The sequence below is a fragment of the Musa acuminata genome, chromosome BXJ2-8 (assembly GCF_036884655.1).
Source record: "Musa acuminata AAA Group cultivar baxijiao chromosome BXJ2-8, Cavendish_Baxijiao_AAA, whole genome shotgun sequence".
Classification (NCBI taxonomy): domain Eukaryota; kingdom Viridiplantae; phylum Streptophyta; class Magnoliopsida; order Zingiberales; family Musaceae; genus Musa; species Musa acuminata.
This window is the reverse complement of record NC_088345.1, coordinates 52,375,804-52,403,035: the sequence shown is the minus strand read 5'-3', so window position 1 is coordinate 52,403,035 and position 27,232 is coordinate 52,375,804. Positions and strand designations below refer to the sequence as shown.

At 38.0% G+C, this 27,232-nt stretch overlaps 3 protein-coding genes across 5 annotated transcripts; all 3 read left to right on the top strand.

Moving 5' to 3' along the window:
- Positions 1 to 1,339: 1,339 nt before the first annotated feature.
- On the top strand, positions 1,340 to 15,978 carry LOC103995756 (zinc finger protein BRUTUS). Its single transcript, XM_065122968.1, has 14 exons — positions 1,340 to 1,824; positions 4,801 to 5,109; positions 7,595 to 7,789; positions 7,905 to 8,245; positions 8,813 to 9,041; positions 9,121 to 9,289; positions 9,382 to 10,629; positions 10,753 to 10,924; positions 10,995 to 11,216; positions 12,508 to 12,645; positions 13,657 to 13,891; positions 14,023 to 14,082; positions 15,407 to 15,478; positions 15,543 to 15,978. Exons 1-14 carry the CDS (start codon positions 1,516 to 1,518, stop codon positions 15,669 to 15,671), a joined length of 3,828 nt encoding a protein of 1,275 aa, XP_064979040.1. The 5' UTR covers positions 1,340 to 1,515; the 3' UTR covers positions 15,672 to 15,978.
- Positions 15,979 to 17,331: 1,353 nt separating this feature from the next.
- LOC103995758 (uncharacterized) lies at positions 17,332 to 20,243 on the top strand. Its single transcript, XM_065123376.1, has 4 exons — positions 17,332 to 17,584; positions 17,668 to 17,790; positions 18,104 to 18,322; positions 19,842 to 20,243. Exons 1-4 carry the CDS (start codon positions 17,417 to 17,419, stop codon positions 20,241 to 20,243), a joined length of 912 nt encoding a protein of 303 aa, XP_064979448.1. The 5' UTR covers positions 17,332 to 17,416.
- A 602-nt stretch (positions 20,244 to 20,845) lies between these two features.
- Positions 20,846 to 26,271, top strand: LOC135620213 (zinc finger protein BRUTUS-like). 3 transcript variants are annotated; one of them, XM_065122966.1, is made up of 7 exons: positions 20,846 to 21,098; positions 22,166 to 22,400; positions 22,532 to 22,591; positions 23,926 to 23,997; positions 24,062 to 25,086; positions 25,224 to 25,431; positions 25,537 to 26,271. In XM_065122966.1, the coding sequence occupies exons 1-5, from the start codon at positions 21,016 to 21,018 to the stop codon at positions 24,188 to 24,190; spliced, it is 579 nt and encodes a 192-aa protein (XP_064979038.1). In that variant the 5' UTR covers positions 20,846 to 21,015; the 3' UTR covers positions 24,191 to 25,086; positions 25,224 to 25,431; positions 25,537 to 26,271. The 3 variants fall into 3 exon arrangements, with proteins under 3 accessions (XP_064979038.1, XP_064979039.1, XP_064979037.1); XM_065122967.1 differs by having other exon boundaries at positions 24,985 to 25,086; positions 25,537 to 26,260; XM_065122965.1 differs by having other exon boundaries at positions 24,062 to 25,431.
- Positions 26,272 to 27,232: the final 961 nt, after the last annotated feature.

Here is a 27,232-nt window from a genome sequence, read left to right as displayed (position 1 = left end):
ATTGCTCATAACGATATCACCGTTGTGAGCATTGCTAATGCTTGAATAGCAAGTCGAGGGTGATGAACTTTCCGCCACCACGACCTTTAGAGGTGAAAAGCCATATATTAAAATACTAAATTATATAATTTGAGTTGAAAAGCCATATATTAAAATTAAAATTTACTAAACAACTTTGAAGTAGAAGCGGTGGAAATGGATGCTCAGATTTGATCTCTATGTGGGAATTTGACATTGCCATTGTTCATGAAAACCTTAAAGCACTCTCAAATTTTAATTTAATATATGGGAAAGAAACTTACAATTTGACTTGTGTTTTTCTCTTTTTGGTGAGATGGCAAAAGTATCAAGTGCCAACTATCGGGTGATGATCAAATGACAAGGATCAAATCAATTTTAAAACAGAAGAGAACCATTAGTTCCTTTCTCTCACTTGATTTCTTTATTATGATCATTTTACCAACTTATCTTTGGAGGATAACATATTAATTATTTTATGCACCAAACTAGTCCAAATGAACTTTCAACTCCTCCAAGGAAGCCAAGACCTTCAAACAATTACAACTTAAATCTACAAAAATTATGCTATGAAATCAATCATATGATATCTTTCTTATCTCAACAATTCTTCGCTAAATGTCATCTCCTCAAAAACATTTATGTTACATTTTATGAGAACCTAATCAATCATATTCACTCTTCAATCAGATTTCCTCCAACTCAATTTGCACACCTAATTTCTCGTTCAACGCTGAATTCGGGGCGCCGAGAACGATCCGACCCGCTAATCGTCCGGTCAAAATTAAGCCGCGTCCTGTGGGACCCATCAGGACGTCAGATGGATGGACCCGATCAGCACGGGGGCTCCACGTGTCTCCCCGTCCGCGGCACGCTCCCCCGCCCCCGCCGCGCGTGCCCGTTCCGTGCTCCGCCGCTGCAGGGGAATTAATAACGGTGTTGGTGCGTGCTGTTCCCGTCCCGTCGTGGGTTGCGACCCCGGGCCGGGTCCATCCATGCGAACCGGATTCGATGTGGCCGAACCGAGCCGGTCCAATCTCCCGTCTCTCTGACCGCCGTAGAGAATCCCCGCGACGAGCATGGGTGTTTCCGTAAATGCACCCGAGGCGTAGCGACATCCATAGAGAGCTTCGGCCGGAGGGGACGACCCGACCTATGTGGGAGACAACACGTGAAAAGACTAGATTATCCCTGCTTGGGCCGCGGTTGGAGCACTGGGTGATAACACGTGCGACGGCCTCCGCAGCTGACTTGGTGGCGATCCGCACGTGCGTCACACCCCTTATCAACGCCGAGAGAGAGAGAGGGAGAGGTGAGCTCGCTCTCCTCCAATGGCTCGTTGAATCGCGATTGAGGCGTTTAAAGTACCATAAAAAATAAGAAAAAAGAAAAAAGAAGGAGAGAGAGAGAGAGAAGAAGAAGAAGAAGAAGAAGAAGAAGAAGGAAGAGGAAGAGGAAGGGGGATTGAAACCCTAGGGGGAATTGAGGACGGCTGCCATGGCGACGCCACAGGCGGGTGACGGGGTCCTCGCCCTGATGCCGCAGGAGGTGGCGAACTCGGTCGAACCGGCGCCTTCGTCGCCACCGCCGGCGGCGGCGGCGGCGGCGTTACTCAAGGGTTCGGCGGAGAAGTCCCCGATCCTGATCTTCCTCTACTTCCAGAAGGCCATCCGGTCGGAGCTCGACCGCCTCCACCACGACGCCGTCGAGCTCGCCACGGACGGCAGCGGCGACGTCCGCTCCCTTGCGGAGCGCTGCATCTTCCTATTCGACATCTACCAGCACCACTGCAACGCCGAAGACGCGGTACGGGTTTATGTATACTTGTATGTTTACTGGTTCCTTCGATCTTGAAGTTCTTGTGTTTTAAGGCTTGGTAATGGTAGGTGGTCCACAATTGCATCGATGGAAGGGTTTTAGGTGAAAGATCTTGATTTGTTGGAGAAGCCTTCGATCTTCGTGCAGCTAATACTATTAACTTTGAATTGGTGATGGTCGTGTTAGGACCGAAAATGATGTAACTAACTGCAATATAACAACATCGTGTTGGCTGTCGATCGTTTAGCTCACAGGGAGAAGACTAATGGTTCTGCTTCTTTAGGCTGACTTTTTTATTAGGATTAATATCAAATTCCATACTTTATGAGAAGTAATGATGAATAAGTCATTGATTGATGAGTTATAATGTCTTTATCACTGCTTATTTTTGGTAGAGCAAGATGAACTGCCTTTGATAATAAATACCAGAGTAATATAATTGAGGGAATTTCGATCTTTTCAGGTCAGACATACTAATTAGTGGACAGGACCAGCCGAGAGTCGAGTTTCTGTTTTTTCTGGTCTGACCATCTGCTCCATTCCAGCTTTAGTAACAATGAATTTAGAATTATATCTTTCATTTCTTTGCTAAACCAGGTAACACTGCTCCTTAGATAGGTTAGCATCAAACAAACCATAGAGGTTTAGAGTTTGACAGATTAAGATAGTTTAAATTGACTATTTTCACCTTGTATGAAACAAGGTTTAAATTAGCATGCTGTTGTATCATGGAAGAGGAACATCAGTTTATTTGCTTGTCAGTGTCTTAATACTTAGAAAGAGAGAACACTCTTTGATGGAAGAAGAGCAAGGCAGCATATTATGGATTACTTTTTTTATTCTAGGTGATAGTTTATAAAATTAGCATTTATCTGATATCACCATACATGCAGTATAAAATGAGTAGTCTAAAAAAAAAAGAATCCAGCCATTGTTCCTGCACCTTTTGGATTCTAAATCTACTTATTTCTTGTCCCCGCATATTTAAAGCCAAATAAATCCAAATAAGATGTTTTAATTCAAAAGTTGTATGCACGAAGCATTTATTTTGATTGTGCTGTAGATCAAAGTACTACATCTATAATAATTATTAGCAATTTGATAGCCGGTCACAGTAAGGTGATTTGCTTGAAAACTATCTAATATAAAATAATTGGTAAGATAAAAGCTGGTGTAAGTAAGACTATTTTTTATATGAGAAATTGTCCTTTATGAAAAATGTAACATTTTCCAGAAAGAATTCCATCACACCAGAAAGAAGTACATGGAATTTGGTGTACTCCGCAAAGAAGTTGGTGTAACTAATTTGAAAATCATGGTACATAGTTAATGTTAGAGATGACACCCAATGTGGTATTTCTTTAAAAGTGGACTTGCTAACATTCTTTTCATGGTATTACTCTTCTGTCGCACTATTTTTCGACAATCATTTACACAAAAGTTAGGTATTCAAGGAGTGTATGAATGGTAATTTCATACCATCATTCTAATAGCCATCCTCATTTTAGCTGATTTCTTTTTAGAGCTAGGATACTCGTGACCAGTGTCCACAATGGTAGAGAGGAATAACAGGAGAAGATGAGAGGAAGAAGCAGAAAGGATTAAGAAAAATATTAGATTAGAGGAGGAAGGGAAAAGGAGAGGAGGCTATGGAAGTGGAGAAATTAAAAAGATAGATCACATGCTTGCCATGGTGCCATCTTTTCTCAAAACATTTTGTTGCTCGTAGTGCACTGTGTTGGATACATGTCAAACACTTCTTGAGATGTGTTGGATACATGGAACATACTAGGACATATGCGTGATATACATTTGTTAATAATAATGTTTGTAGGGCACTTATTTTACCTATGTAGGGAATCTAGACATGTTGAACACAGATTCATTCGTTAATAGTAATGTATGTAGGGCACTTATTTACCTATGCAAGGAATCTAGACATGTCCAACACAAATAATGTGTACCTTGGGTTTTGAACTTATATGACTGCAGATCTCTAATATTTGTTATATGAATTTGAGGTATGCAATGAATGATTTTTGGAATTTTTATGCTTCTGACAAGGTACACATACAAAGATCACAAAATGCAACAAACATGTCTTCAGATTTGAAATTACTAGCATACATAAGCTACGTAGTTATTAAGTGCTGTGCCTATGCCATGCCATGTTCTACTCTAAGATTAGAAGTGTCCCATGTTCATGCGTGTGCTTCACAGATGTGACTTACTTTCTTATGTTTGTTCCTAACATGTCTTTAGTTGCTAGCCTGCTGCTGAGACTCCTAGCAGATTGGTTATTTATCTGGTACGTTGAGACATTTCAACATCCTGTATTTAGTGGGAGTCATGTAATGTGACCTCTGCTTGTTACCCAAAGCTTCTATCTTACATGTGCCCTAAGAATCCTTACAAGTCATTCTTTACATGATTTTTCTTTGAAGGGAAAAGGGCAAAAACACAATTTTGCACCTTGATTTGTGCATTCCTTGCATTTGCCAAAGTCCATATTCTGGGAACTTGAAATTTATCGGAATTGGCAAATCTAGGTCCATTTGTCTGGAAGATTGTAGCACATCTTTTAGAGCTTTGGCAGGGTTGCTCGTTTGATATTTATGGGATATTAGAAAGAATTATTTTTTAACTTTTTAGTCTTTATTTGGAACCTAACTTGAGATATTTTGAGTTGGGTGTCAAATGGAATTTACATTAGATTCTGTAGTCTCTTTCTTAGAGGTTATTTGTGCTTTATTGAAGAAAAAAGGCCATAATAAATTTTCAGTTTTAATAATTGTAACCATGAAAAAAACTGATTTGATATATGTAACCATATGTTTTTATTAATTTTTAAGGTTATATTTCCAGCTCTTGTTACATGATTCAGTTTTCAATTTTTTATATTTGAAACAATGAAGAAAACTGATATGATATATGTAACAATATATATTTTTATCTATGTTCAAGGTTATCTTTCCAGCTCTTGATACACGCGTCAAGAATGTGGCTAGAACGTATTCTCTAGAGCATGAAGGGGAAAGCCATCTTTTCTATTTTGTGTTTGTTTTATTAAAGTCACATATGACACATGATGATCGTCTTCGGAGAGAACTAGCTCTTCGTATTGGAGCAATAAAAGCATTATTTAGCCAGCAGATGCCTAAGGAGGAAAAGCAGGTATTTGTTTCGGAGGATCATTTCCGAAGAGAACTAGCCTCCCGCACTGGAGTCATAAGAACGGCACTTGTCCAGCATATGTGTAAGGAAGAAGAGCAGGTACGTGTTTCTAAGATTTTTTTTTTTAAATATTGCATATAAGAAAGTTCAAAACTTTAAATTACTGAAGTCTAGTGTCAGAAAGTTCTTTCTTGTATTTGGCAGTGTCAAAAAAATTAATATAATTGCCAGATGTTTCATACTACATGTTTTGTCTTAGCTGCCTTTGTGTAGGTTCTCCTTTGTAGTATAAAATTATTTTCATGATAGCTAAGATATGTTCATGTAGAACTTTGTTCTTTTCTTTTAGTTCATCCAGAAATAAATGACAAATGGACTTAACTATTCTCTTTTCTTATGCCTTTGTTGTATCGATTACAAGGACACATCATGAGGCTTATGCATATATCGACTCAAATATTTTACAGAGACGGAGGATTATAAAGTCTTACTAAATATTAGATGTATAGTATGCAGTTTGTGAGTAAGATGCTTGATCTTGTGTTTTCATTCTGAACTGCTTGATCTTGCAACTGCAATGAAGTTAATCTCAAAACTTTGGTCAGCTGGTGGTCATTTGAAGGTATTCATGCATGTAAATCAAGGATAATTCAGCCATTGGCTTTCCCTTGTCCTTTGTAGATGCACTGTTCACCTATTTATTGACCTTGTGTTACCACATGATGTACATCGATGTATTCTATCAACAGCTTTTGCTTTCCAATCTTATGTGCACTTTCAAGCTAAAGTCACCAATCAGCATATTTTTACATGATCAGAAATCAACATCAAAATGAAATGGTTCCATGGATTACTTGGGGAAGTTTCTTTCTTTGGGCTATATTGGGATTACACAAAGAAGTTAGAAATTTTGGTGTTTATGTGGTCTCATATTATCTTTTTTGCTTTAATATAGGCTTTGGTCTATAGCATGGTTTAATATAGGCTATATTATCTTTTTTTGCTTTAATATAGGCTTTGGAAATTTTGGTGTGCTAAATTTCTTGTTGCAGATTGAATGACACATAGAAGAAGCATTTGCCATTTGTTGTTGCATAGTGTGTGTTTGAGGCCATTAGAGGTGATTATCTTTAAAATCATCCAAGACAAACAAACAATGCACGTGTGTGTGAACTTGAATTGTTTATACAGCTTAACAGTCTACAGCATGGTTCACCTTACTGGTCTGTATTGGTGTACCGATCTGTCACGGACAAAACTGTAAACAAGGTGTTTAATGTAATGCTCATGTATGTCCGTGTCTTTTGATTTGTTTATGCTTTGCACAATATGTAGAGGGATAGTCGAAGACTTATAATATCATTTTAGTTGGGTTTAGTGGCCATTTTAGGCTTATAAATAAAGGTTGTGTCATGTGGACACTCGTGAAAGATGTTCGGTCTATAGTGGACCATTTTGGATCCTTTGTTGTGCGATCGTTCAGAGCTTGTGAAGTCTGTTTGTAATTTGCATTGGACACTTTCGCTAACTCGTTTTCTCTTTTGTATGTCCTAAAGGACCATAGGAGATTTCGAGGAGGCTGACCTTTGTAAACGGACATGCAAGGGTGTCGTACGACTTAAGCAAAAACAGCTAAGTCCGTGACAGATCGGCTGTCGGTACGATCGTTATACCGAAATATGGTATGGTGGGGCATACCAATAGATTAGGATGTATCGCCTGTATTAGTTTTCCATCGGATTGGTATGTATCGCCTAGAAGTACGGCGAGCCTTGGTCTATAGTAAAGGACTGTACATTTGATCTAAAAAAAAAACTCAATGATGAAGACTATTCAAGCAACTGAGAAATTGAAATAACATGGAGACTGATGTTGTTGTTATATAATCTGTTATCTACAAACTAAGGTTATGGAAGGTATCTCTGTCTCTTTATTTGGATTCTAGAGACCAGTATAATTCAAATGTCCAGAAATCTATAATCTAAATGGTTAATTAGTATCGTATGGACTGAGACAACAGATGCAGGAAAAGTTTATAAAGAATGAATAATAGATTGTTAGGATGCAGGACAACCATTCTTGCCTGTTTGGGTAAGTGTTGTACTGCCCTGTCGAGCATTCCCCTTGAGATCTCTTCTAATCCAATCAATGCTATGTTCTCACTGCAAGTCGCAGCTTTACATGCTCTTGTTCTTTGCTATGTTGAATTCATTATTAAAATTTACATTTGAGTGTCAAGAATTTTACCAGAAGTTCTTATTTCATACCATATTTTCTGGAACCATTAGTCCAATTTTGCTTTATTCATTAAGGGAAGCTAACCAAAGGTCGCCTGTTTTTAGTAGCATTTTACAGATTAAGGTAGAAATTGAATTCTGGCTGTTTCTGTTGTCGGATGTGGTATATTCTGTTTTTTCATTAGTTGTTCCTGTAGTTGGATGTTTCATGGATCTATTTTACTAATAAATGATTAGTAAGCATCTATTTATGACTGTGCCACTGTTGTGTTCTTTCTTCAAGACCTAATACTACATGATATTTTCTGCCAATATATGTTGTGGCTAATTCGTTTGTGGTGGTACAGGTCTTTCCCTTGCTTATAGAGAAGTATTTATTTGAAGAGCAGGCTGATCTGGTTTGGGAGTTCTTATGTAGCATCCCTGTGGATATGATGACAAAGTTCCTTCCTTGGCTTTCATCTTCTGTTTCACCTGAGGAACACCAAGATATGATCAACTGTTTGAGGAAGATAGTACCAAACGAAAAACTTCTTAAACAGGTAATATTTTTCTTCATACAAGATTCCTTTTGTCTACAAATCGAGATTAACTTGACTATTTGTCTACAAATCGAGATTAACTTAACTAGCATTGTTATTTGTTTGAAACATGTAGGTCATATTTACTTGGATTGAAGACAAAAGCATGGCTGACATGGGAAAAAGTCATGTTGATGATTCTCTATCACAGAGTTCTATTGATGACACTGAGAAGTATGCCTGTCTTTCTGATCTTTCCAGGACTGGGAAGAGAAAACATGACGAACCAGACAGCAAAGCTATTGATCTTGGGTTGTACCCGATAGATGAAATATTGCATTGGCATAATGCTATTAGAAAAGAATTAAATGAAATAGCAGAATGTGCAAGGAAAATACAGCTTTCTGGAGATTTATCTGATTTGTCTGTCTTCAACACAAGGCTTCAATTTATTGCTGATGTGTGCATCTTTCATAGGTAAGGGACTTTGTTATTTTTTATTGAATAGAAGCAGATAAAGTTTATACGAATTCTGGTTAAGAGCTCTCTTGGATTTTACATTCTTTGCATGACCTTTTTTTTGTTATTATATGAAGCTCATAACCAATTAACCATTCTGAGAGAAGTGGACCATGATGTATAGAAAATTTGAACTTACTATATGACTATATGTCTCATGGTTTGCAGTACCGGTCCGTACCGCCCAGTACGGGCGGTACGTACCGGTCCGACAGGCTTCCGGTATAGTGCTCGGCACGCCTGAATATACCGCTCGGTACACCTGGGTGTACCGAGCGGTATACCGTACCGTACCGGTACCGAGCCCAGGTCGAAACTCCGGTACGGTACGGTATTGCGAACCTTATGTCTCATATAAAAAGTTTGGCCAGTGCCCTTACACTAAGAAGCACAGGGACTGCATTTGAGATAATGAAGTACAACATGAAATAGCAGTGATTTAAGCAATCTTTACACATTCACCATTATTCTTGGACTTAGTGCTCGAACTCATCTATTGACAAATAGCATTTTCTGCACATGCAGTTATGCTGAAGACCAAGTAATATTTCCAGCAGTATCAGATGGAATGGAATTCCTTTTGCTGGACCATGCAAATGAAAAAATTCAGTTTAACAAGTTTAGGTGCTTAATTGAAGAAATCCAGAGTGCAGAGGCCAATTCTACTTCTGTAGAATTCTATTCTGAGTTTTGTTCGCATGCTGATCAAATAATGGATACTATTCAGAAGCATTTCCATAGTGAGGAAGCTGAGGTACGCTGATACGGACAACATTAACTTTATTGTTTTCTTTTGAGTATCTGAAAATACATTTGTACTTCTCTTTTTTTAGGTTCTTCCTCTTGCCAGGATGCATTTTTCTTCTGAGAAACAGTGTAAGCTTCTTTTCAGAAGTCTGTGTGTTATGCCCTTGAAACTGTTAGAGCGTGTTTTACCATGGTTTGTTGCAAACTTAAGTGATAAGGAGGCAAGTCAGTTTCTCCAGAATATGCATCTAGCTGGTCAGTTCTCTTGTGTATCTTTACTCTTCACTTTTGCCACATCATTTTACCAATTTTTTAAAGCTAGCTAAGATTGATGTTTCATGGCACAGCCTCATCATCTGAAGATGCACTGGTCACCCTTTTTTCCGGTTGGGCGTGCAAGGGTAGGAGCGAGGATATTACCAGATCTGGCAAGTTCATATGCTTGACTTCAAAAGCAATCTGTTGCTTCCCTTTAGAAGACGGTACTGAGTCGGAAGAAGATTGCAGACATAATTTCTGTTCATGTTCTTGTCTACTTGGGTGTGAGAAAGGCTTGACAATTCTGAAATCTGAGAACAATGCTAGGCCTATTAAACGAGGCAACTTTTCAGGATTATATGGAAATTCTGGTGAAATCAACACTTCAGAAAGTAATGAAATCTACAGTGTGTCATGTAGCCAAAAGTCATGCTGTGTACCAGCGCTGGGAGTTGCTAGCGCCAACACTGGAATAAGTTCACCTGATGTTTCAAAGTCTCTGCTTTTTTCATCTTACAATTCTTCTGCCCCTTACTTTAAGTCCAGTCTCTTTGTTCCAGAGATGGAATTGAATTTATGTAGTATAGAGAACACTTTGAGGCCAATTGACAACATATTTAAATTTCATAAGGCGATTAGCAAAGATGTGAAGTATTTGGATGATGAATCCGGAAACCTTATACCTTATGTTGATACTGTTCTTCGGCAGTTCAGTGGAAGATTTCGCTTGTTATGGGGTCTATACAGAGCTCATAGTAATGCTGAGGATGATATTGTTTTCCCAGCTTTAGAATCAAGAGAAACACTTCATAATGTGAGTCATTCATACACCCTTGACCACAAGCAGGAAGAAAAGCTATTTAGAGATATTTCTGTGGTGCTTTTAGAGCTCTCACAACTGCATGATGGCTTGGGAATGAACATCAGTAAAGATACTGCAAGGGGAAGCAATTCTGATTCTCATGTAGTTGATCAGACTAGAAAACATAATGAGCTTGTCACTAAGCTTCAAGGAATGTGCAAATCTCTACGAGTTACTCTTGATAATCATATCTTCAGAGAAGAGCTTGAATTATGGCCATTATTTGACAAGCATTTTTCAGTGGATGAGCAAGATAAGATTGTTGGACGAATAATAGGAACAACAGGTGCAGAGGTCCTCCAATCGATGCTACCATGGGTAACTTCTGCTCTTAGTCAAGAGGAACAGAATAAGATGATGGATACATGGAGACAGGCAACCAAAAACACCATGTTTAATGAGTGGCTAAATGAGTGGTGGAAGGATACTCCCTCATTGTCTACAGATGCAACAGAGAGTTCTGGTCTTCCAAAAGGTCTGTAATCTAATCACGTCTTTTACTGTTTGTACTTTATATAACTCTCAGTGTTGTGGAAATTATAATTCTTTGCTGACTTTTTTTTACTACAAATGACTTATCAAATTGTTGCATCCATAGAGGCTGATCACCAAGAAAGTCTCGAGCAAAGTGACCAGATGTTCAAGCCTGGTTGGAATAATATATTTAGGATGAATCAGAATGAGCTTGAATCAGAGATAAGGAAGGTTTCACGAGATCCAACAATTGATCCACGAAGAAAGGCATATCTTATACAAAACTTAATGACAAGGTTTGTGTTATTTAATCTTCTGTATGTGCTAATGTGACATTTAAGTAAGTAATTTAGATGGACATTGCAGTCGCTGGATAGCTGCTCAGCAGAAATTACCTCAGGCTAGAACTGAGGAAGCTACAGAAGGAGAAGACATACCTGGATGCTCTCCATCCTTTCGAGATCCGGAGAAACAAATATTTGGCTGTGAGCATTACAGGAGGAACTGCAAACTTGTTGCTGCATGTTGTAACAAATTGTTCACATGCAGATTTTGCCATGACAAAGTCAGTGATCATTCAATGGACAGGTATCATCCTTGATGCTGCTGATTTTTTTCCTCATGTAAAATGTCGCAGCACTGTGCTTGGCTGTAGTTCCATTATTAGTAACTTGTTTTATTTTCTTGTATAAATTTGTATAACTAAGTTGATGTACTAAAAGGTTTAAATGCAAGTGATTTTAGGAAATATTTCATTTAATGTGAAAAAATCAATATTTTAAGTGAGATTAAATTCTTGGGACTCCCTAAAGGAACCTAGCTTGTGCATGGCCTAAATATTACCAGGATCTAATGGATTAATTGCAAAAACTAAAGTAATGAAGGCAACCTGCTGTACATTGTCATTTGGGTAGAAGTTTAAGTTTCATTCATGTGAACACTAAGTAGTATGACCATATTGTGTTGGTGACCGTTGACTTACATAATTGAATCAATTCACCCAGTGATGCAACTGCATGCCTTGTCTAGGCTGTGTTTATATGTGAAATTTGCTAGTTGCCTGCCAGAGCCTTTTTTGTGTTGAACTTGCTGCATATCAGTGTATGTCATGCAATTTGGTGTGTATCCACCTGTATGGGATGGTATATATTATGGTGCAAACCGTGCAATCAATATTCTGCATAATAGTATGTTCTACTTTTAAAATGTACTTGGTTGGTAGTTGGTGCTATCTTATTGGTTTTCCACTTCATCTTTTCTTATGATGCTCATTAGAATTGGATTGTATGTGGATTGAAAGTATTGTTCTGTCCTGTGTTGAGTATTCTCTTCTTTGGCTGTTGAGCTTGCTCCAATCACTTATGGGCAATAATATTTTTTCTTCATAAAAGGATGCCTTACATGAGAAGGATTGAACCTTGCTCATTAACCTAAACATCTTGGAGTCATGCCCAATGTGGGATCTTTAAGTTCCTCCTTGTGACACAATAAGTCATATTACTTCGGAGTATATGTTGTTATTGCATTGGTGGATAGAACCCTTTGCTTTAGGGTGCTCCAAACATATCGCAACTTGTAAAAGGTTTCCCAGGTTTAAGTTCTTGCTCATGTAGCTTGCATACAGGAATTTCAGATCTGATATATATATATATATATATATATATATGTGTGTGTGTGTGTGTGTGTGTATACATACGCATGTATGTATGTATGTGTGTATGTATGTATGTATGTGTATTAGTTGGACTAATTGGTGTAAGAATTTTATTTGGCTTTCAAATGGTGAAACTAACCTCCTCTACTGGACAATGTTGGCAGTTTTGGGTCCCTTGGCTAGGACAATATTATGATGCCAACCATTCTTTCTTGTCCTTTGCAGAAAAGCAACAAGTGAAATGATGTGTATGCGTTGTTTGAAGGTTCAACCAGTTGGTCCAACTTGCAGGACACCTTCCTGTGCTGGATTCTCGATGGCGAAGTATTATTGCAATATCTGCAAGTTTTTTGATGATGAAAGGTTGATGACTCAATATTGCATTTCTAATAGCATTTTGGCATTAGGAAAAATAAATGTTCCTTTTTTATTGGCTTTATTTTCTTTTATGGAACTTCCCTATTTTACTTATACCTAGTGTTAAAGAACCATTTATTTATCTTTTTCATGTTTATCTTGAGCATCTAGACATTTATTTGTGCATAAATATAGATTGCTTTAAGGGAAATATATTCATTTAAACACAATTCTTAAACCTCTGCATATAAACATTTTTCTATATAGTTTAAACTTCCTTATAGACAATAATAGTTGTGTCCTATGCACAACAACTTTTCTTGAGAATCAATTATATGAACTACTGAAACTAGTAAGTGAAGATCTCGATTTATTTTTGTAGGTGCCCAATTTTTTAGTCAAATGAAGTAAGTGTTAAGGTATGAAAGAAACCCCACAGTGTGGTTTTGACTTCTCTTTGGAATTGACTATCAGGAAAATCAACTGTTGTGTTTTGTGCAACCTCTTGTTTCCTATAGGTGTCATTTCTGGGTCTCAAGCTGAAACAGTTTAGTTAGTTAATCATTTGTTTCTAGTTATTCAAGACTCAAAGGGAATTCCATGTTGGAACTCCTCGGTGTTCTCGGCTCTTGTTTTGTCAAAATCCTTAGCAAATTATAGTTGTTCCTGATCATTGAGCTTGAGGTTTCATGCACAACTATGATTCCTAGATTGCCTGTGTAATGATAAAATATCATTTGTAGGGGTTATCAAGTAATATTTGCAAGAACAAACCCTTACAGATATGATCTTGCATTCAGTAATGTCTTCACAGTTCTCTATGTGAAAGTCTCAGCATCACATGTCACCTACTAACATAGATCATTAGTAATTAGCATAATGTGTTGTTTCAGCCAAAAATTAATAAAACTAAGATAAACTTTAATCAAATCGATAAATGATATGAAAAGACTTGAGTCCTCTAACAAACAAATCTACATGTTTCAAGTAGCTAATCCTGTAATTTTTATTTTTCAGAAATGTGTACCACTGCCCATTTTGCAACTTATGTCGTGTTGGAAAAGGACTTGGCATAGACTTCTTTCATTGCATGACATGCAATTGTTGCTTGGGTATGAAATTGAAGGAGCACAAGTGCCGGGAGAAAGGTCTAGAGACAAACTGTCCGATTTGTTGTGATTTTCTGTTTACATCAAGTGCAGCAGTAAGAGCTCTGCGCTGTGGACATTTCATGCATTCTGCATGCTTCCAAGTATGCTCTTGTTCCTGTCAAGTATCTCTTGTTTTTCTTTGAGGCTTTATTTGTTAGCTGTGATGTTGTCCTGCATGTTTTTTATTCAGGAAGTTGGTTGATAATTAGCTAACTTTTTTGTTTCTGCCTAGGCGTACACTTGCAGTCATTACACCTGCCCAATTTGCAGCAAATCCTTGGGAGACATGGCCGTAAGTTATCAGTATTTCTTCCAAGATTAAGCATTTTTTTATATGTTTGTAAGCATAGGTAGTTTCGAAGGATTCATTGTATATGTTGATTATTTGCAAGAAAGAGAGGAATGATTTTGCATCCACTCAAACAGATGAAATGACAAATCCCATAGGCAAATTGGTGATAAGATTATGACCTATCCTTTCTTCATTCTTTCCTTGTGTTAAACCTTAAAAATCTCCATGTTATGTCTCTACATGGTCATTGAATCCCTTTAAACATACTAGTATTTCTAAAATGGTCGCATCTTAACTCATCCAGAATTCTTATTTGATTTGATCATCTGATTCAATTTAAGGATCACCATAAAAGTTATCAATTTCTCTAGTATTCTATTACTGACTATTTTAGTCCCTTGTCTGAAACTGATTCTGCTTCAGATTAGGCACAAATTTGTGAACCCTTACTTTTTGGGATCACCAAGTTCAATCACTGATCCTGAGTTGATTATAGCAGCCTGAGCAATGACCAGCCTTGCAAACTAATTTTGGTCAGTGTCGGTTGATCCCAGATTGATTTCCAGCCAATCCCATTGACCCCAGCTCATCTTTGTCTCATCATGCAGATTATGACTGATTTTTGTCAGATCTTCTTGTTTCAAAGAAACCATAAAACTATTGGGTTTGTTAGTCTGGCTGCAGAACCTATCCTCATCCTGAGCTGCCAAACCTATACATGTCCTAAATCCTATGATCAATCTTGAACCCCATCAGAATCTTGTAGATACTGCTGCAATTTTTTAATGAAATCCATATCTACAATAAAGCCTATATCTGATGCACTTAGTTTCATAAATTTTCACCTACCTGATTTTACGTTTACAAATTATGTAGATCCTCTTTCTAATTGTTGTATCAACTAACTTTAACATGTTTCCTAGAAGTGTTCTTACATCTAAGTGGTGTTCTTTATTCCATGGAGCATGCAACGATAAAGATGCTATTCCTTATTTCAAAGTGACAATTTAGCCCCAAAATATATTTGGTTCCGGTTCATGTTTCATGCATGATCAATCAAAATGTTGCTGGTAAGTTAAGGCATCCTCCTTTTCAGGATGAGGGCCATCTGTGAAAAGGATGTGATAGTAAGCATGCCTAGGGCGCAATTCTTTCTAGTATCATGCATAATAGCTATATTAGAACACAATTGAACAAAAATTTACAAGGGTACAAAATGGAAATTGAAAGAGTGCAAATATTTGCTAGAGCATGCTTGCTATACAGCATATAATTCCTTCAGCTTTCATTTCTTCTAATTGGAAATGGTTGTGCATTTGTTCAGGTGTACTTTGGCATGATTGATGCCTTGTTGGCTGCTGAAGAGCTTCCTGAAGAGTATCGGGATCGATGTCAGGTATCAAACAACTATCTTGAGACCCTACATGATACTGAACTAATTGCTATTTCGTAATACCCAGGACATACTATGTAACGACTGTGGCAAAAAGGGAACATCTCGCTTTCACTGGCTTTACCACAAATGTGGTTTTTGTGGTTCTTACAATACCAGGGTGATCAAGACCGACACAACCAGTTGCTTCACTTGAGATTAGCGCAGGAATCCCCTTGTTTTTGTTCAATATATTTTTTTTCTTCATCTGTGTAAATATACAGTTAGGAGCAACTTCTACATCTGTGCTGTAGCACTCATAGTCCATAGCCTATCCCATTTTTTCACAAATGCAGCAAGGGGCAATTATTTGTATTTGAAAATACTTGTTTTGCCTACTCTGGTCTTTAGTCTTTGTACTAGTGAGGCCTCTCATTTCTTTTTGATCCTCTTAAAATGGAAGATGATGGATGTACCTCATTCCACAGTGGAAATTTTGATCAACAGGAGAGTTCAAATATCAATGGGTTTACTTAGACATAGTCGAATCGGACGTTGGTGTTTATCTCGTGACATTATGTTGTCATCGAAGCATCAAACGCCGATGTTCTCCATTCACTCTGTGATCTGGTAATTCATCATAGAGAAGAACTCTTTATATATTTTTAGTATTCTCTCCTCTCTAATTTGTTGTATCATGAAATAGTGAGTGCCCTTTTGGTGTGCACATTTTAACTGTGTCAACAACATTGGATGCCCCTGCTTCTGTTCATTGTCAAGGCCAACTTAAATCTGATTGATGTATGGTTGGTAGAGTATGGTGGTGCATGAAGGTTTTCAAGATGCATGAACTCATCTCTCCTGCTTACAGTTTGGATAGAACAGCAATTGGGTTCCCTAAAGAGTGACAGTCAGCTCATTGTGTCTACTTCACAGTGTAGCATTTTTGTTGGACAATCTGATGTTGTCTGATATTTACCCTGCAAGTGACCATCGTTTTTTCTCTAAGCAGTGAGATTATCATCCACTCATACTAGTGTCGAAGAAAGAGAAATGAGCCAATGATCTTTCTCAGGTGCTGTAATTTGCTACCCACAGGCTTCTGAAATCACCAAGGTTCTCAGTTTATTTCTGGCAAGGGTCTCTACAACCAGTTCATTCATCAGTAACTCAAGCATGGCTTCCTCCATCTTCACTCAGCTCAAATCCTCCAATCTTGAATGCTGACAGGTCTGTGTTTAAATCTATGCCAGGCTGATCACATCAAAGTTGAAATCTCCCCCGGGCATTGCAACACAGTGCAGTAGAAACTGCTGTCTGATGAATCCAAGCACTCACATGATGGATTCCCCTCTTCAGCAAGCACATGACCAATACTGCATCTTGCACTGCTCCCCCCCCCCCCCCCCCCCCCCCCCCCCCCCCCCCCCCAAGCATCTCTGACATTGGGGAAGAACAAATCTGCCAACAACGAGGTTTTTTTTCTCTGACAACAACAAGTCGCCTCATGCGCCGCCTGGGACGGGAGGAAGTACGAGTGCCAGTACTGCTGCCGCGAGTTCGCCAACTCGCAGGCGCTGGGGGGCCATCAGAACGCGCACATGGAGGAGCGCCAGCGGCAGAATCGTGCCCAGCCGCAAGCCCGAGCTGCCCACCACCAGCGGAGCCCGCGCGCCATCTCTTCGGTGGCTCAGCCGGCGATCTATGCCGGGTTCTCGCGCCCCTTCCTCACTCCTATTCGAGGTGAGGCCTTTGGTTTTTAAAGCCTCTCATGCGGATCGGATTCGCCGAATCCGATCCGCGTGAGAGGCTTGAGGCCTTTGGTTTTTAAAGACTCTCACGCGGATCGGATTCGCCGAATCCGATCCGCGTGAGAGGCTTTAAAAACCAAAGGCCTCACGCAGAAATTAGGGTGCGTTTTTTTGTCCGAGAAGGGGAGGAAGAAGAGCCGGTGCGCGAGGGATGAAGAAGTACGGACTCCAGCTTCGATTTCCGCCGGCGCAGAAGACCTCGAAGCCAGCTCCTCCTCGCCCTCCCCCTCCTGCCTTCGCTTTCGGCGGCGGCGACGACGAGGATGACGTCGAGAGGGAAATCTCACGGCAGGCGTCCAAGAACAAGTCTCTCCAGAAGGTTTCTTGAAATGGTTTCCTTATTCCTGGTATTGATGTATAAATGAACTTGCGGGTTGGTTGATTGATTGTGGAATTTGGTAGATCGAGGAGCAGCACAAAAAGGCAATGGAAGAGGATCCCTCGGTCTTCGACTACGACGGGGTTTACGACGAGATGAAGGGGAAGATTGCGCGCCCCAAGGTTCAGGATCGAACGGAGAGAAAGGTACTTCACTTTTGCCTACGTATGGATGAAAACATGATCCTTTTGATTACGCTGATTATCGCATGGAATTGCGTTTCGGTCTTTGTGAACTTTGTATGTTTGCTTTGGCACATTAATTAGCATTTTAATTTTCAATTGTGCTTTGTTCAAGTATGATGTGAATTCAAAAATCCTAATTCGGCAGTTCTTTTTCGGCGGCATTCTTTTTGTATTAAACCTAAATTGTGGGAGAGGATCGACCTCATTTTTTGTGTGCTTAACGATTAAGAATGCAAGTTAAAAATTTTATGTCTGTGTTTGATCTTGGTTGCAGTCAAAGTATATAGAAACACTTATGGAGAAAGCAAAACAACGTGAGCGGGAACATGAAATTGTATATGAGAGAAAGCTGCTGAAAGAGAGGAGCAAGGATGATCACCTTTTTGCAGATAAGGAAAAGTTTGTAACCAGTGCCTACAAGAAAAAGCTAGCAGAACAAGCAAAATGGTTGGACGAAGAGAGGCTGCGCCAAATTCGTGAAGAAAGAGATGATGTAAGTGGCTCGTATCTTTCTTTTTGCTGCTTTGCTTTATTTTTCTTGTTGCATATGTAATGTGATTTATGCAACCTTTTGTGCATAAAAAACATCCACTGTTCAACAAAATGTGGTGTATTCGACAATTGATTTTGTTTTTCTCTGGTGGAAGAATAAAAGCTTAAAATCACTTCATTGTTGTAGAATCAGCTCATCAGCAATTGCCTTTTGTATGTTTATCTGGGCTTTTTTGAGAAGCCAAAACCATGAGTTTGTCGGGGTCATGAAACATGGTAATACTTTTATTAGAACTTATCAATTTATTGTTTGAATGTGCTTCCAATTTGGAGTCCTGTTGTACATACTTGTGTCATCTTCTTTTGTTAAATTTAAATCCTTTTGGTATTAACATCAGATAGAAATACTTTCGATAACTTTTGTAGATTTAGAGTGATGAAAGTTATTAAGTGTATATTTCGCCTTCGGGAGTATTGTATTTGTGAGCATAATTATTGAATTTATCTATTAGCTAATTGATGAATTGTAATATTAGCTATCGAGTATTATATGCTATTTGGTGTTGGCCACATGGAATGAGACCTTGGTAAAAGTATTGCATCCAAGGTTCACATCTTAGTCATCTATTAATATAAGCTTGGTGGTAATTTTGATTTTTTCCATAAAAATTGAATTTATCTGATTTTGGTTTTTTGTCTTGATTTTAATTTTTCTGTGACCTTATCCTATCTTCATCTTTGTCCAATACTCCAACCATATTGTCCCAACCGATTGTTGCATTATTATCCCCTTCTTGTTTACCAGTCTTGACCTTCATCTCGATTTTTAAAACCTTGATCAGATCAGAATTTGGACGGTTTTGGTTAGGGGTTTGATTCATACCCAGTTTAGTCAGATAGGCTATCAGATCACATCATGTTAAGATCTGTGACACTTGTAGTCTTATAAACTATAATCTTCCAATTATGAAGCACAGTGAGGTGTCTTGAGGGTTTGAGTGGATTTGACAACCTGGCTAACTTATGATCAGCATGGTTCATGCCTTGAACATCAGTTAGGGCAAGACTTAGGAGAGGACAAGACTTATGATAGTTCTCATGTTATTGTGAAACATGGATCACCATAATTTTTTTACGCTTAGCCAGTAAGATTGGTCCTTCTAGTGACAATACGCATGTTTAATGTTCCGAAACTCAATGTGAATTTTCTTTTATGTTATCAACCATAGTGCAAGAAGATCCATTATGAGTGAAGGCTTCTAGTTATTGTATGTCGAATCCAATTCAAATGGCTGCTTTCAGCAATGATGCAATTCAAATTTGACTAGTATTTGAGTGATAAGTTGTTTTATGATGCAATTAAGTGGGACTAGCAATTTCATTATTTCTCAGGAGTGATCACACTTCTCTTCGATGCTTTTACTTTTTTAGTTGGTTATCATGGTCATTAAATTTCATTATGCAGCAGCCATTTCTTTTCTTTAATCAGTTAATGTAACCGACATGACTGCTTCATGTAGGTAACCAAGAAGAGTGACTTGAGCGATTTTTACTTTGGGCTCGGTGAGAATGTAGCTTTTGGTGCTCAGTCAGAAGATGCCACAAAACGGAAGGAACAAAAGCCACCCGGAGGCACTTCAGCGGTACCTGAACATGGCCCTACTGAGAAGAATGCACAGACAGATTATACTCAGGATACAGAGAAAGATGATACTCAAGCCAAGACTTCTAGTCATACACAGAACAACTCTGAGCAAGCTGCAGAGTTAACAACATCAGATGTTACTGTAAAAGATTACGATGATGGTGATAAATTGGCAGCTGTGGATCGATCAACTGAACGTTACAAGAGAGGTGATGACGCATTGGCTTCAGCAAGAGAGCGTTTTCTAACTCGAAAGAGAGCAAGACAGCAGTTGTAAAGCAGTTGTTTCGTCTCTATTTAGCACTTATATCTGGAGTTAAAATTGGTATTCTCTGATGCCATTTATAGTAACCTCATCGGTTATTTAGTTTTTGAGGAACTCAAGAATTGCACCTCTTGGTAAGTTTGCTGTAAGCATTTCTACAAAATAAGCAAAAGAAGCATCAAACGTTTCATGTTAGACGCTTGTTTATACACATAAAAGTTGTTTGAAGTGACAGTGGTCAGTCTATATATGATTATGAACAGAGGAGGATGCAGCCGAGGCTGGTGAAGTCGAAGTTGCTATTATCAAAATTGCACCAAGATAAAAGTGATGTAAATGCAAAAGTTGCAATAACATAGACCTCATTTGTAGTTTCTTCAGTTATTTGTTATTGCATTGGTGGATAGAACCCTTTGCTTCAGGGTGCTCCAAATATATCGCAACTTGTAAAAGGTTTCCCAGGTTGAAGTTCTTGCTCATGTAGCTTGCATACAGGAATTTCAGATCTGATATATATATATATATATATATATATATATATATATATATATATATATATATATATATATATATATATATATATATATATATATATATATATATTTGTGTGTGTGTGTGTGTGTGTGTGTGTTGGACTAATTGGTGTAAGAATTTTATTTGGCTTTCAAATGGTGAAACTAACCTCCTCTACTGGACAATGTTGGCAGTTTTGGGTCCCTTGGCTAGGACAATATTATGATGCCAACCATTCTTTCTTGTCCTTTGCAGAAAAGCAACAAGTGAAATGATGTGTATGCATTGTTTGAAGGTTCAACCAGTTGGTCCAACTTGCAGTACACCTTCCTGTGCTGGATTCTCGATGGCGAAGTATTATTGCAATATCTTCAAGTTTTTTTATGATGAATGGTTGATGACTCAATATTGCATTTCTAATAGCATTTTGGCATTAGGAAAAATAAATGTTCCTTTTTTTTTTGCTTTACTTTTCTTTTATGGAACTTCCCTATTTGACTTATACCTAGTGTTAAAGAACCATTTATTTATCTTTTTCATGTTTATCTTGAGCATCTAGACATTTATTTGTGCATAAATATAGATTGCTTTAAGGGAAATGTATTCTTTTAAACACAATTCTTAAACCTCTGCATATAAACATTTTTCTATATAGTTTAAACTTCCTTATAGACAATAATAGTTGTGTCCTATGCACAACAACAGTCATCGTTCAATTCTTGAGAATCAATTATATGAACTACTTAAACTAGTAAGTGAAGATCTCAATTTATTTTTGTAGGTGCCCAATTTTTTAGTCAAATGAAGTAAGTGTTAAGGTATGAAAGAAAACCCCACAGTGTGGTTTTGACTTCTCTTTGGAATTGACTATCAGGAAAATCAACTGTTGTGTTTTGTGCAACCTCTTGTTTCCTATAGGTGTCATTTCTGGGTGGGTCTCAAGCTGAAACAATTTAGTTAGTTAATCATTTGTTTCTAGTTATTCAAGACTCAAAGGGAATTCCATGTTGGAACTCCTCGGTGTTCTCGGCTCTTGTTTTGTCAAAATCCTTAGCAAATTATAGTTGTTCCTGATCATTGAGCTTGAGGTTTCATGCACAACTATGATTCCTAGATTGCCTGTGTAATGATAAAATATCATTTGTAGAGGTTATCAAGTGATATTTGCAAGAACAAACCCTTACAGATATGATCTTGCATTCAGTAATGTCTTCACAGTTCTCTATGTGAAAGTCTCAGCATCACATGTCACCTACTAACATAGATCATTAGTAATTAGCATAATGTGTTGTTTCAGCCAAAAATTAATAAAACTAAGATAAACTTTAATCAAATCGATAAATGATATGAAAAGACTTGAGTCCTCTAACAAACAAATCTACATGTTTCAAGTAGCTAATCCTGTAATTTTTATTTTTCAGAAATGTGTACCACTGCCCATTATGCAACTTATGTTGTGTTGGAAAAGGACTTGGCATAGACTTCTTTCATTGCATGACATGCAATTGTTGCTTGGGTATGAAATTGAAGGAGCACAAGTGCCGGGAGAAAGGTCTAGAGACAAACTGTCCGATTTGTTGTGATTTTCTGTTTACATCAAGTGCAGCAGTAAGAGCTCTGCGCTGTGGACATTTCATGCATTCTGCATGCTTCCAAGTATGCCCTTTTTCCTGTCAAGTATCTTTTGTTTTTCTTTGAGGCTTTATTTGTTAGCTGTTAAGTTGTCCTGCATGTTTTTTATTCAGGAAGTTGGTTGATAATTAGCTAACTTTTTTGTTTCTGCCTAGGCGTACACTTGCAGTCATTACACCTGCCCAATTTGCAGCAAATCCTTGGGAGACATGGCCGTAAGTTATCAGTATTTCTTCCAAGATTAAGCTTTTTTTTATATGTTTGTAAGCATAGGTAGTTTCGAAGGATTCATTGTATATGTTGATTATTTGCAAGAAAGAAAGGAATGATTTTGCATCCACTCAAACAGATGAAATGACAAATCCCATAGGCAAATAGGTGATAAGATTATGACCTATCCTTTCTTCATTCTTTCCTTGTGTTAAACCTTAAAAATCTCCATGTTATGTCTCTACATGGTCATTGAATCCCTTTAAACATACTAGTATTTCTAAAATGGTCGCATCTTAACTCATCCAGAATTCTTATTTGATTTGATCATCTGATTCAATTTAAGGATCACCATGAAAGTTATCAATTTCTCTAGTATTCTATTACTGACTATTTTAGTCCCTTGTCTGAAACTGATTCTGCTTCAGATTAGGCACAAATTTCTGAACCCTTACTTTTTGGGATCACCAAATTCAATCACTGATCCTGAGTTGATTATAGCAGCCTGAGCAATGATCAGCCTTTCAAACTAATTTTGGTCAGTGTCGGTTGATCCCAGATTGATTTCCAGCCAATCCCGTTGATCCCAGCTCATCTTTGTCTCATCATGCAGATTGTGACTGATTTTTGTCAGATCTTCTTGTTTCAAAGAAACCATTAAACTATTGGGTTTGTTTGTCTGGCTGCAGAACCTATCCTCATCCTGAGCTGTCAAACCTATCCATGTCCTAAATCCTATGATCAATCTTGAACCCGATCGGAATCTTGTAGATACTGCTGCAATTTTTTAATGAAATCCATATCTACAATAAAGCCTATATCTGATGCACTTAGTTTCATAAATTTTCACCTACCTGATTTTACGTTTACAAATTATGTAGATCCTCTTTCTAATTGTTGTATCAACTAACTTTAACATGTTTCCTAGAAGTGTTCTTACATCTAAGTGGTGTTCTAATCTGTTCTTTATTCCATGGAGCATGCAACGAGAAAGATGCTATTCATTATTTCAAAGTGACAATTTAGCCCCAAAATATATTTGGTTCCGGTTCATGTTTCATGCATGATCAATCAAAATGTAGCTGGTAAGTTAAGGCATCCTCCTTTTCAGGATGAGGGCCATCTGTGAAAAGGATGTGATAGTAAGCATGCCTAGGGCGCAATTCTTTCTAGTATCATGCATAATAGCTATATTAGAACACAATTGAACAAAAATTTACAAGGGTACAAAATGGAAATTGAAAGAGTGCAAATATTTGCTAGAGCATGCTTGCTATACAGCACATAATTCCTTCAGCTTTCATTTCTTCTAATTGGAAATGGTTGTGCATTTGTTCAGGTGTACTTTGGCATGATTGATGCCTTGTTGGCTGCTGAAGAGCTTCCTGAAGAGTACCGGGATCGATGTCAGGTATCAAACAACTATCTTGAGACCCTACATAATACTGAAATAATTGCTATTTCGTAATACCCAGGACATACTATGTAACGACTGTGGCAAAAAGGGAACATCTCGCTTTCACTGGCTTTACCACAAATGTGGTTTTTGTGGTTCTTACAATACCAGGGTGATCAAGACCGACACAACCAGTTGCTTCACATAAGATTAGTGCAGGAATCCCCTTGTTTTTGTTCAATATATTTTTTTTCTTCATCTGTGTAAATATACACTTAGGAGCAACTTCTACATCTGTGCTGTAGCACTCATAGTTCATAGCCTATCCCATTTTTTCACAAATGCAGCAAGGGGCAATTATTTGCATTTGAAAATACTTGTTTTGCCTACTCTGGTCTTTAGTCTTTGTACTAGTGAGGCCTCTCATTTCTTTTTGATCCTCTTAAAAAGGAAGATGATGGATGTACCTCATTCCACAGTGGAAATTTTGATCAACAGGAGAGTTCAAATATCAATGGGTTTACTTAGACATAGTTGAATCGGACTTTGGTGTTTATCTCGTGACATTATGTTGTCATCGAAGCATCAAACGCCGATGTTCTCCATTCACTCTGTGATCTGGTAATTCATCATAGCGAAGAACTCTTTATATCTTTTTAGTATTCTCTCCTCTCTAATTTGTTGTATCATGAAATAGTGAGTGCCCTTTTGGTGTGCACATTTTAACTGTGTCAACAACATTGGATGCCCCTGCTTCTGTTCATTGTCAAGGCCAACTTAAATCTGATTGATGTATGGTTGGTAGATTATGGTGGTGCATGATGGTTTTCAAGATGCATGAACTCATCTCTCCTGCTTACAGTTTGGATTGAACAGCAATTGGGTTCCCTAATGAGTGACAGTCAGCTCATTGTGTCTACTTCACAGTGTAGCATTTTTGTTGGGCAATCTGATGTTGTCTGATATTTACCCTGCAAGTAACATCGTTTTTTCTCTAAGCAGTGAGATTATCATCCAGTCGTATGAGTGTCGAAGAAAGAGAAATGAGCCAATGATTTCTCAGGTGCTGTAATTTGCTACCCACAGGCTTCTGAAATAACCAAGGTTCTCAGTTCTTTTCTGGCAAGGGTCTCTACAACCAGTTCATTCATCAGTAACTCAAGCATGGCTTCCTCCATCTTCACTCAGCTCAAATCCTCCAATCTTGAATGCTGACAAGTCTGTGTTTAAATCTATGCCAGGCTGATCACATCAAAGTTGAAACCTCCCCCAGGCATTGCAACACAGTGCAGTAGAAACTGCTGTCTGATGAATCCAAGCACTCACAAGATGGATTCCCCTCTTCAGCAAGCACATGACCAATAGTGCATCTTGCTCTGCTTCCCCTCCAAGCACCTCTGACAATTGGGAAGAACAAACTGCCACTCTGCTAATCCGAACGACAACGAGGTTTTTTTCTCTGACAAAAATTTAGCATCCGGGTCTGCGTTTGCGGTCGATATGCAACTTGCAGATGACTCACTTTCCTGTTCTTATTCTTGTAAATTGTTGCAGGATCTCTCTGTGGAACCACAGTCTGGTCTGCATCCTAGAGGAAGAAGGAATGCAGAAGAATTCATTAGGGTTATCCCATCTCTAAATGTAGAGATATAGATGGGCATATCTGAACACAGATCAAGAGCAGCTGATGGTTCAGACTTCCTATGAGCAATCAGTGAATATACACAGATGGATTGAAATATAAATTTGATATTCTGCAATCAAAGAAGAAAACTTTTAACACAAATGGAACTCAGGAAAAGAATCATGTCTCACCATTTTGGCAGATGCAAGCAAGATTTGTCACACCTGATCTACATTTGGGTTTGCAGCTATCACTTGACAAAAGCTGAACATGCAAGATAAAGATATAATCCGCCTTTCTCATCATCCTGAAGAAAATGATGACCGGAATGATTTCTCTCAGTACAACTTTGCCTACAAGAGTAGTACAACATGCAACTTTCAACCCATCATTTTGCCACATGAAAACTGTCTTCAACAGAGGTTTGTACATCTTTCAGAAATAAGCATGAATTATTCAGTTTTTGTCACTCCCGGATAATTAATTGATGTCCAGCTGCCTTTCTATGTCTTCATGAGTTTGAGCATCATGTCTCTTAGGGCTGCTATTTTTCTCAAATCAACATGCATGTAGACCTGTATGTAGGAACATAAACCAAATTGATGCTTAAATTGACTGTTTATCATGTAGTTGTTGCCTTCAGTACTCTACCAATCTTAAATTGTTGCCATCAGAATCCTATCGATCTTCATAAGGAAACATAGAGATTGATTAAATCTTACTTCAATGTTTCTTTAGTTTGTTTGGTGGATGCAAGTGGTTGTTTCAGTAACCCAATGAGAATCACATCTCTTCCTCTTTCAGTGCCTACATCTTGACATCCAAGTGAATGTGTACATGTTTGTTTCATCATGCAAAAGTTTCTACAGTTTTGAAAGTCATGGTCCACAATGCAACATGAAAAGGATAGGAGAAGAGAAAAATGTCATGCGCTGACAAATTAAAAGGCAGACTGGCTGTCCTCTTTGATATCCAAATTAATCTTGGATCTAGAAATCAACCTACTCTCATAAAATTCTCATGGTATAGATAGACATGTCATAATATAGATAGACATGTCCCATAATGCAACATGAAAAGGAAAGGAGAAAGAAAAATGTGATTGGCAAGTGACAAATATGGGTTCATAATGCATTGACTCTTATCCTCATGCTTATGACTGATAAGTAGTGTGTGGATTGAAGCATACTTTGTTTTACTTAGAACTCCATGGGGAGTTAGGGCTTGAAATTGTCAGTTTAATCATGTTTACATCTGTATTTACTTTTGCTGAAGATTGCAACACTGACTCTTTTTGGTTTGGGTTTGAGATCATTGGCTTTAAGTGGTGTCCTAAGTTGAACTCAGGGTTTGTAGTCTTGATTAAAGGTTAAAAGTAGTTAGTTGAGTTATCCTAATTCCATCAAACTTGGATAATCCTTGTCTCTCTCTTCATGTCCCTGATGTCAACTGCATTGACTAAAATTTTCTATTTAGAGAGAAATGCAATTAGACCTTTATATCAACAAAAGAAATGAAATGTTTGTTCAAACCCATCTATGACATTTTGTGTTGTAGGACATAAGAAAATAACAACCATAAACACAGCAGATTCCTTAGCATGCAACTCTCTCTCTCTCTCTCTCT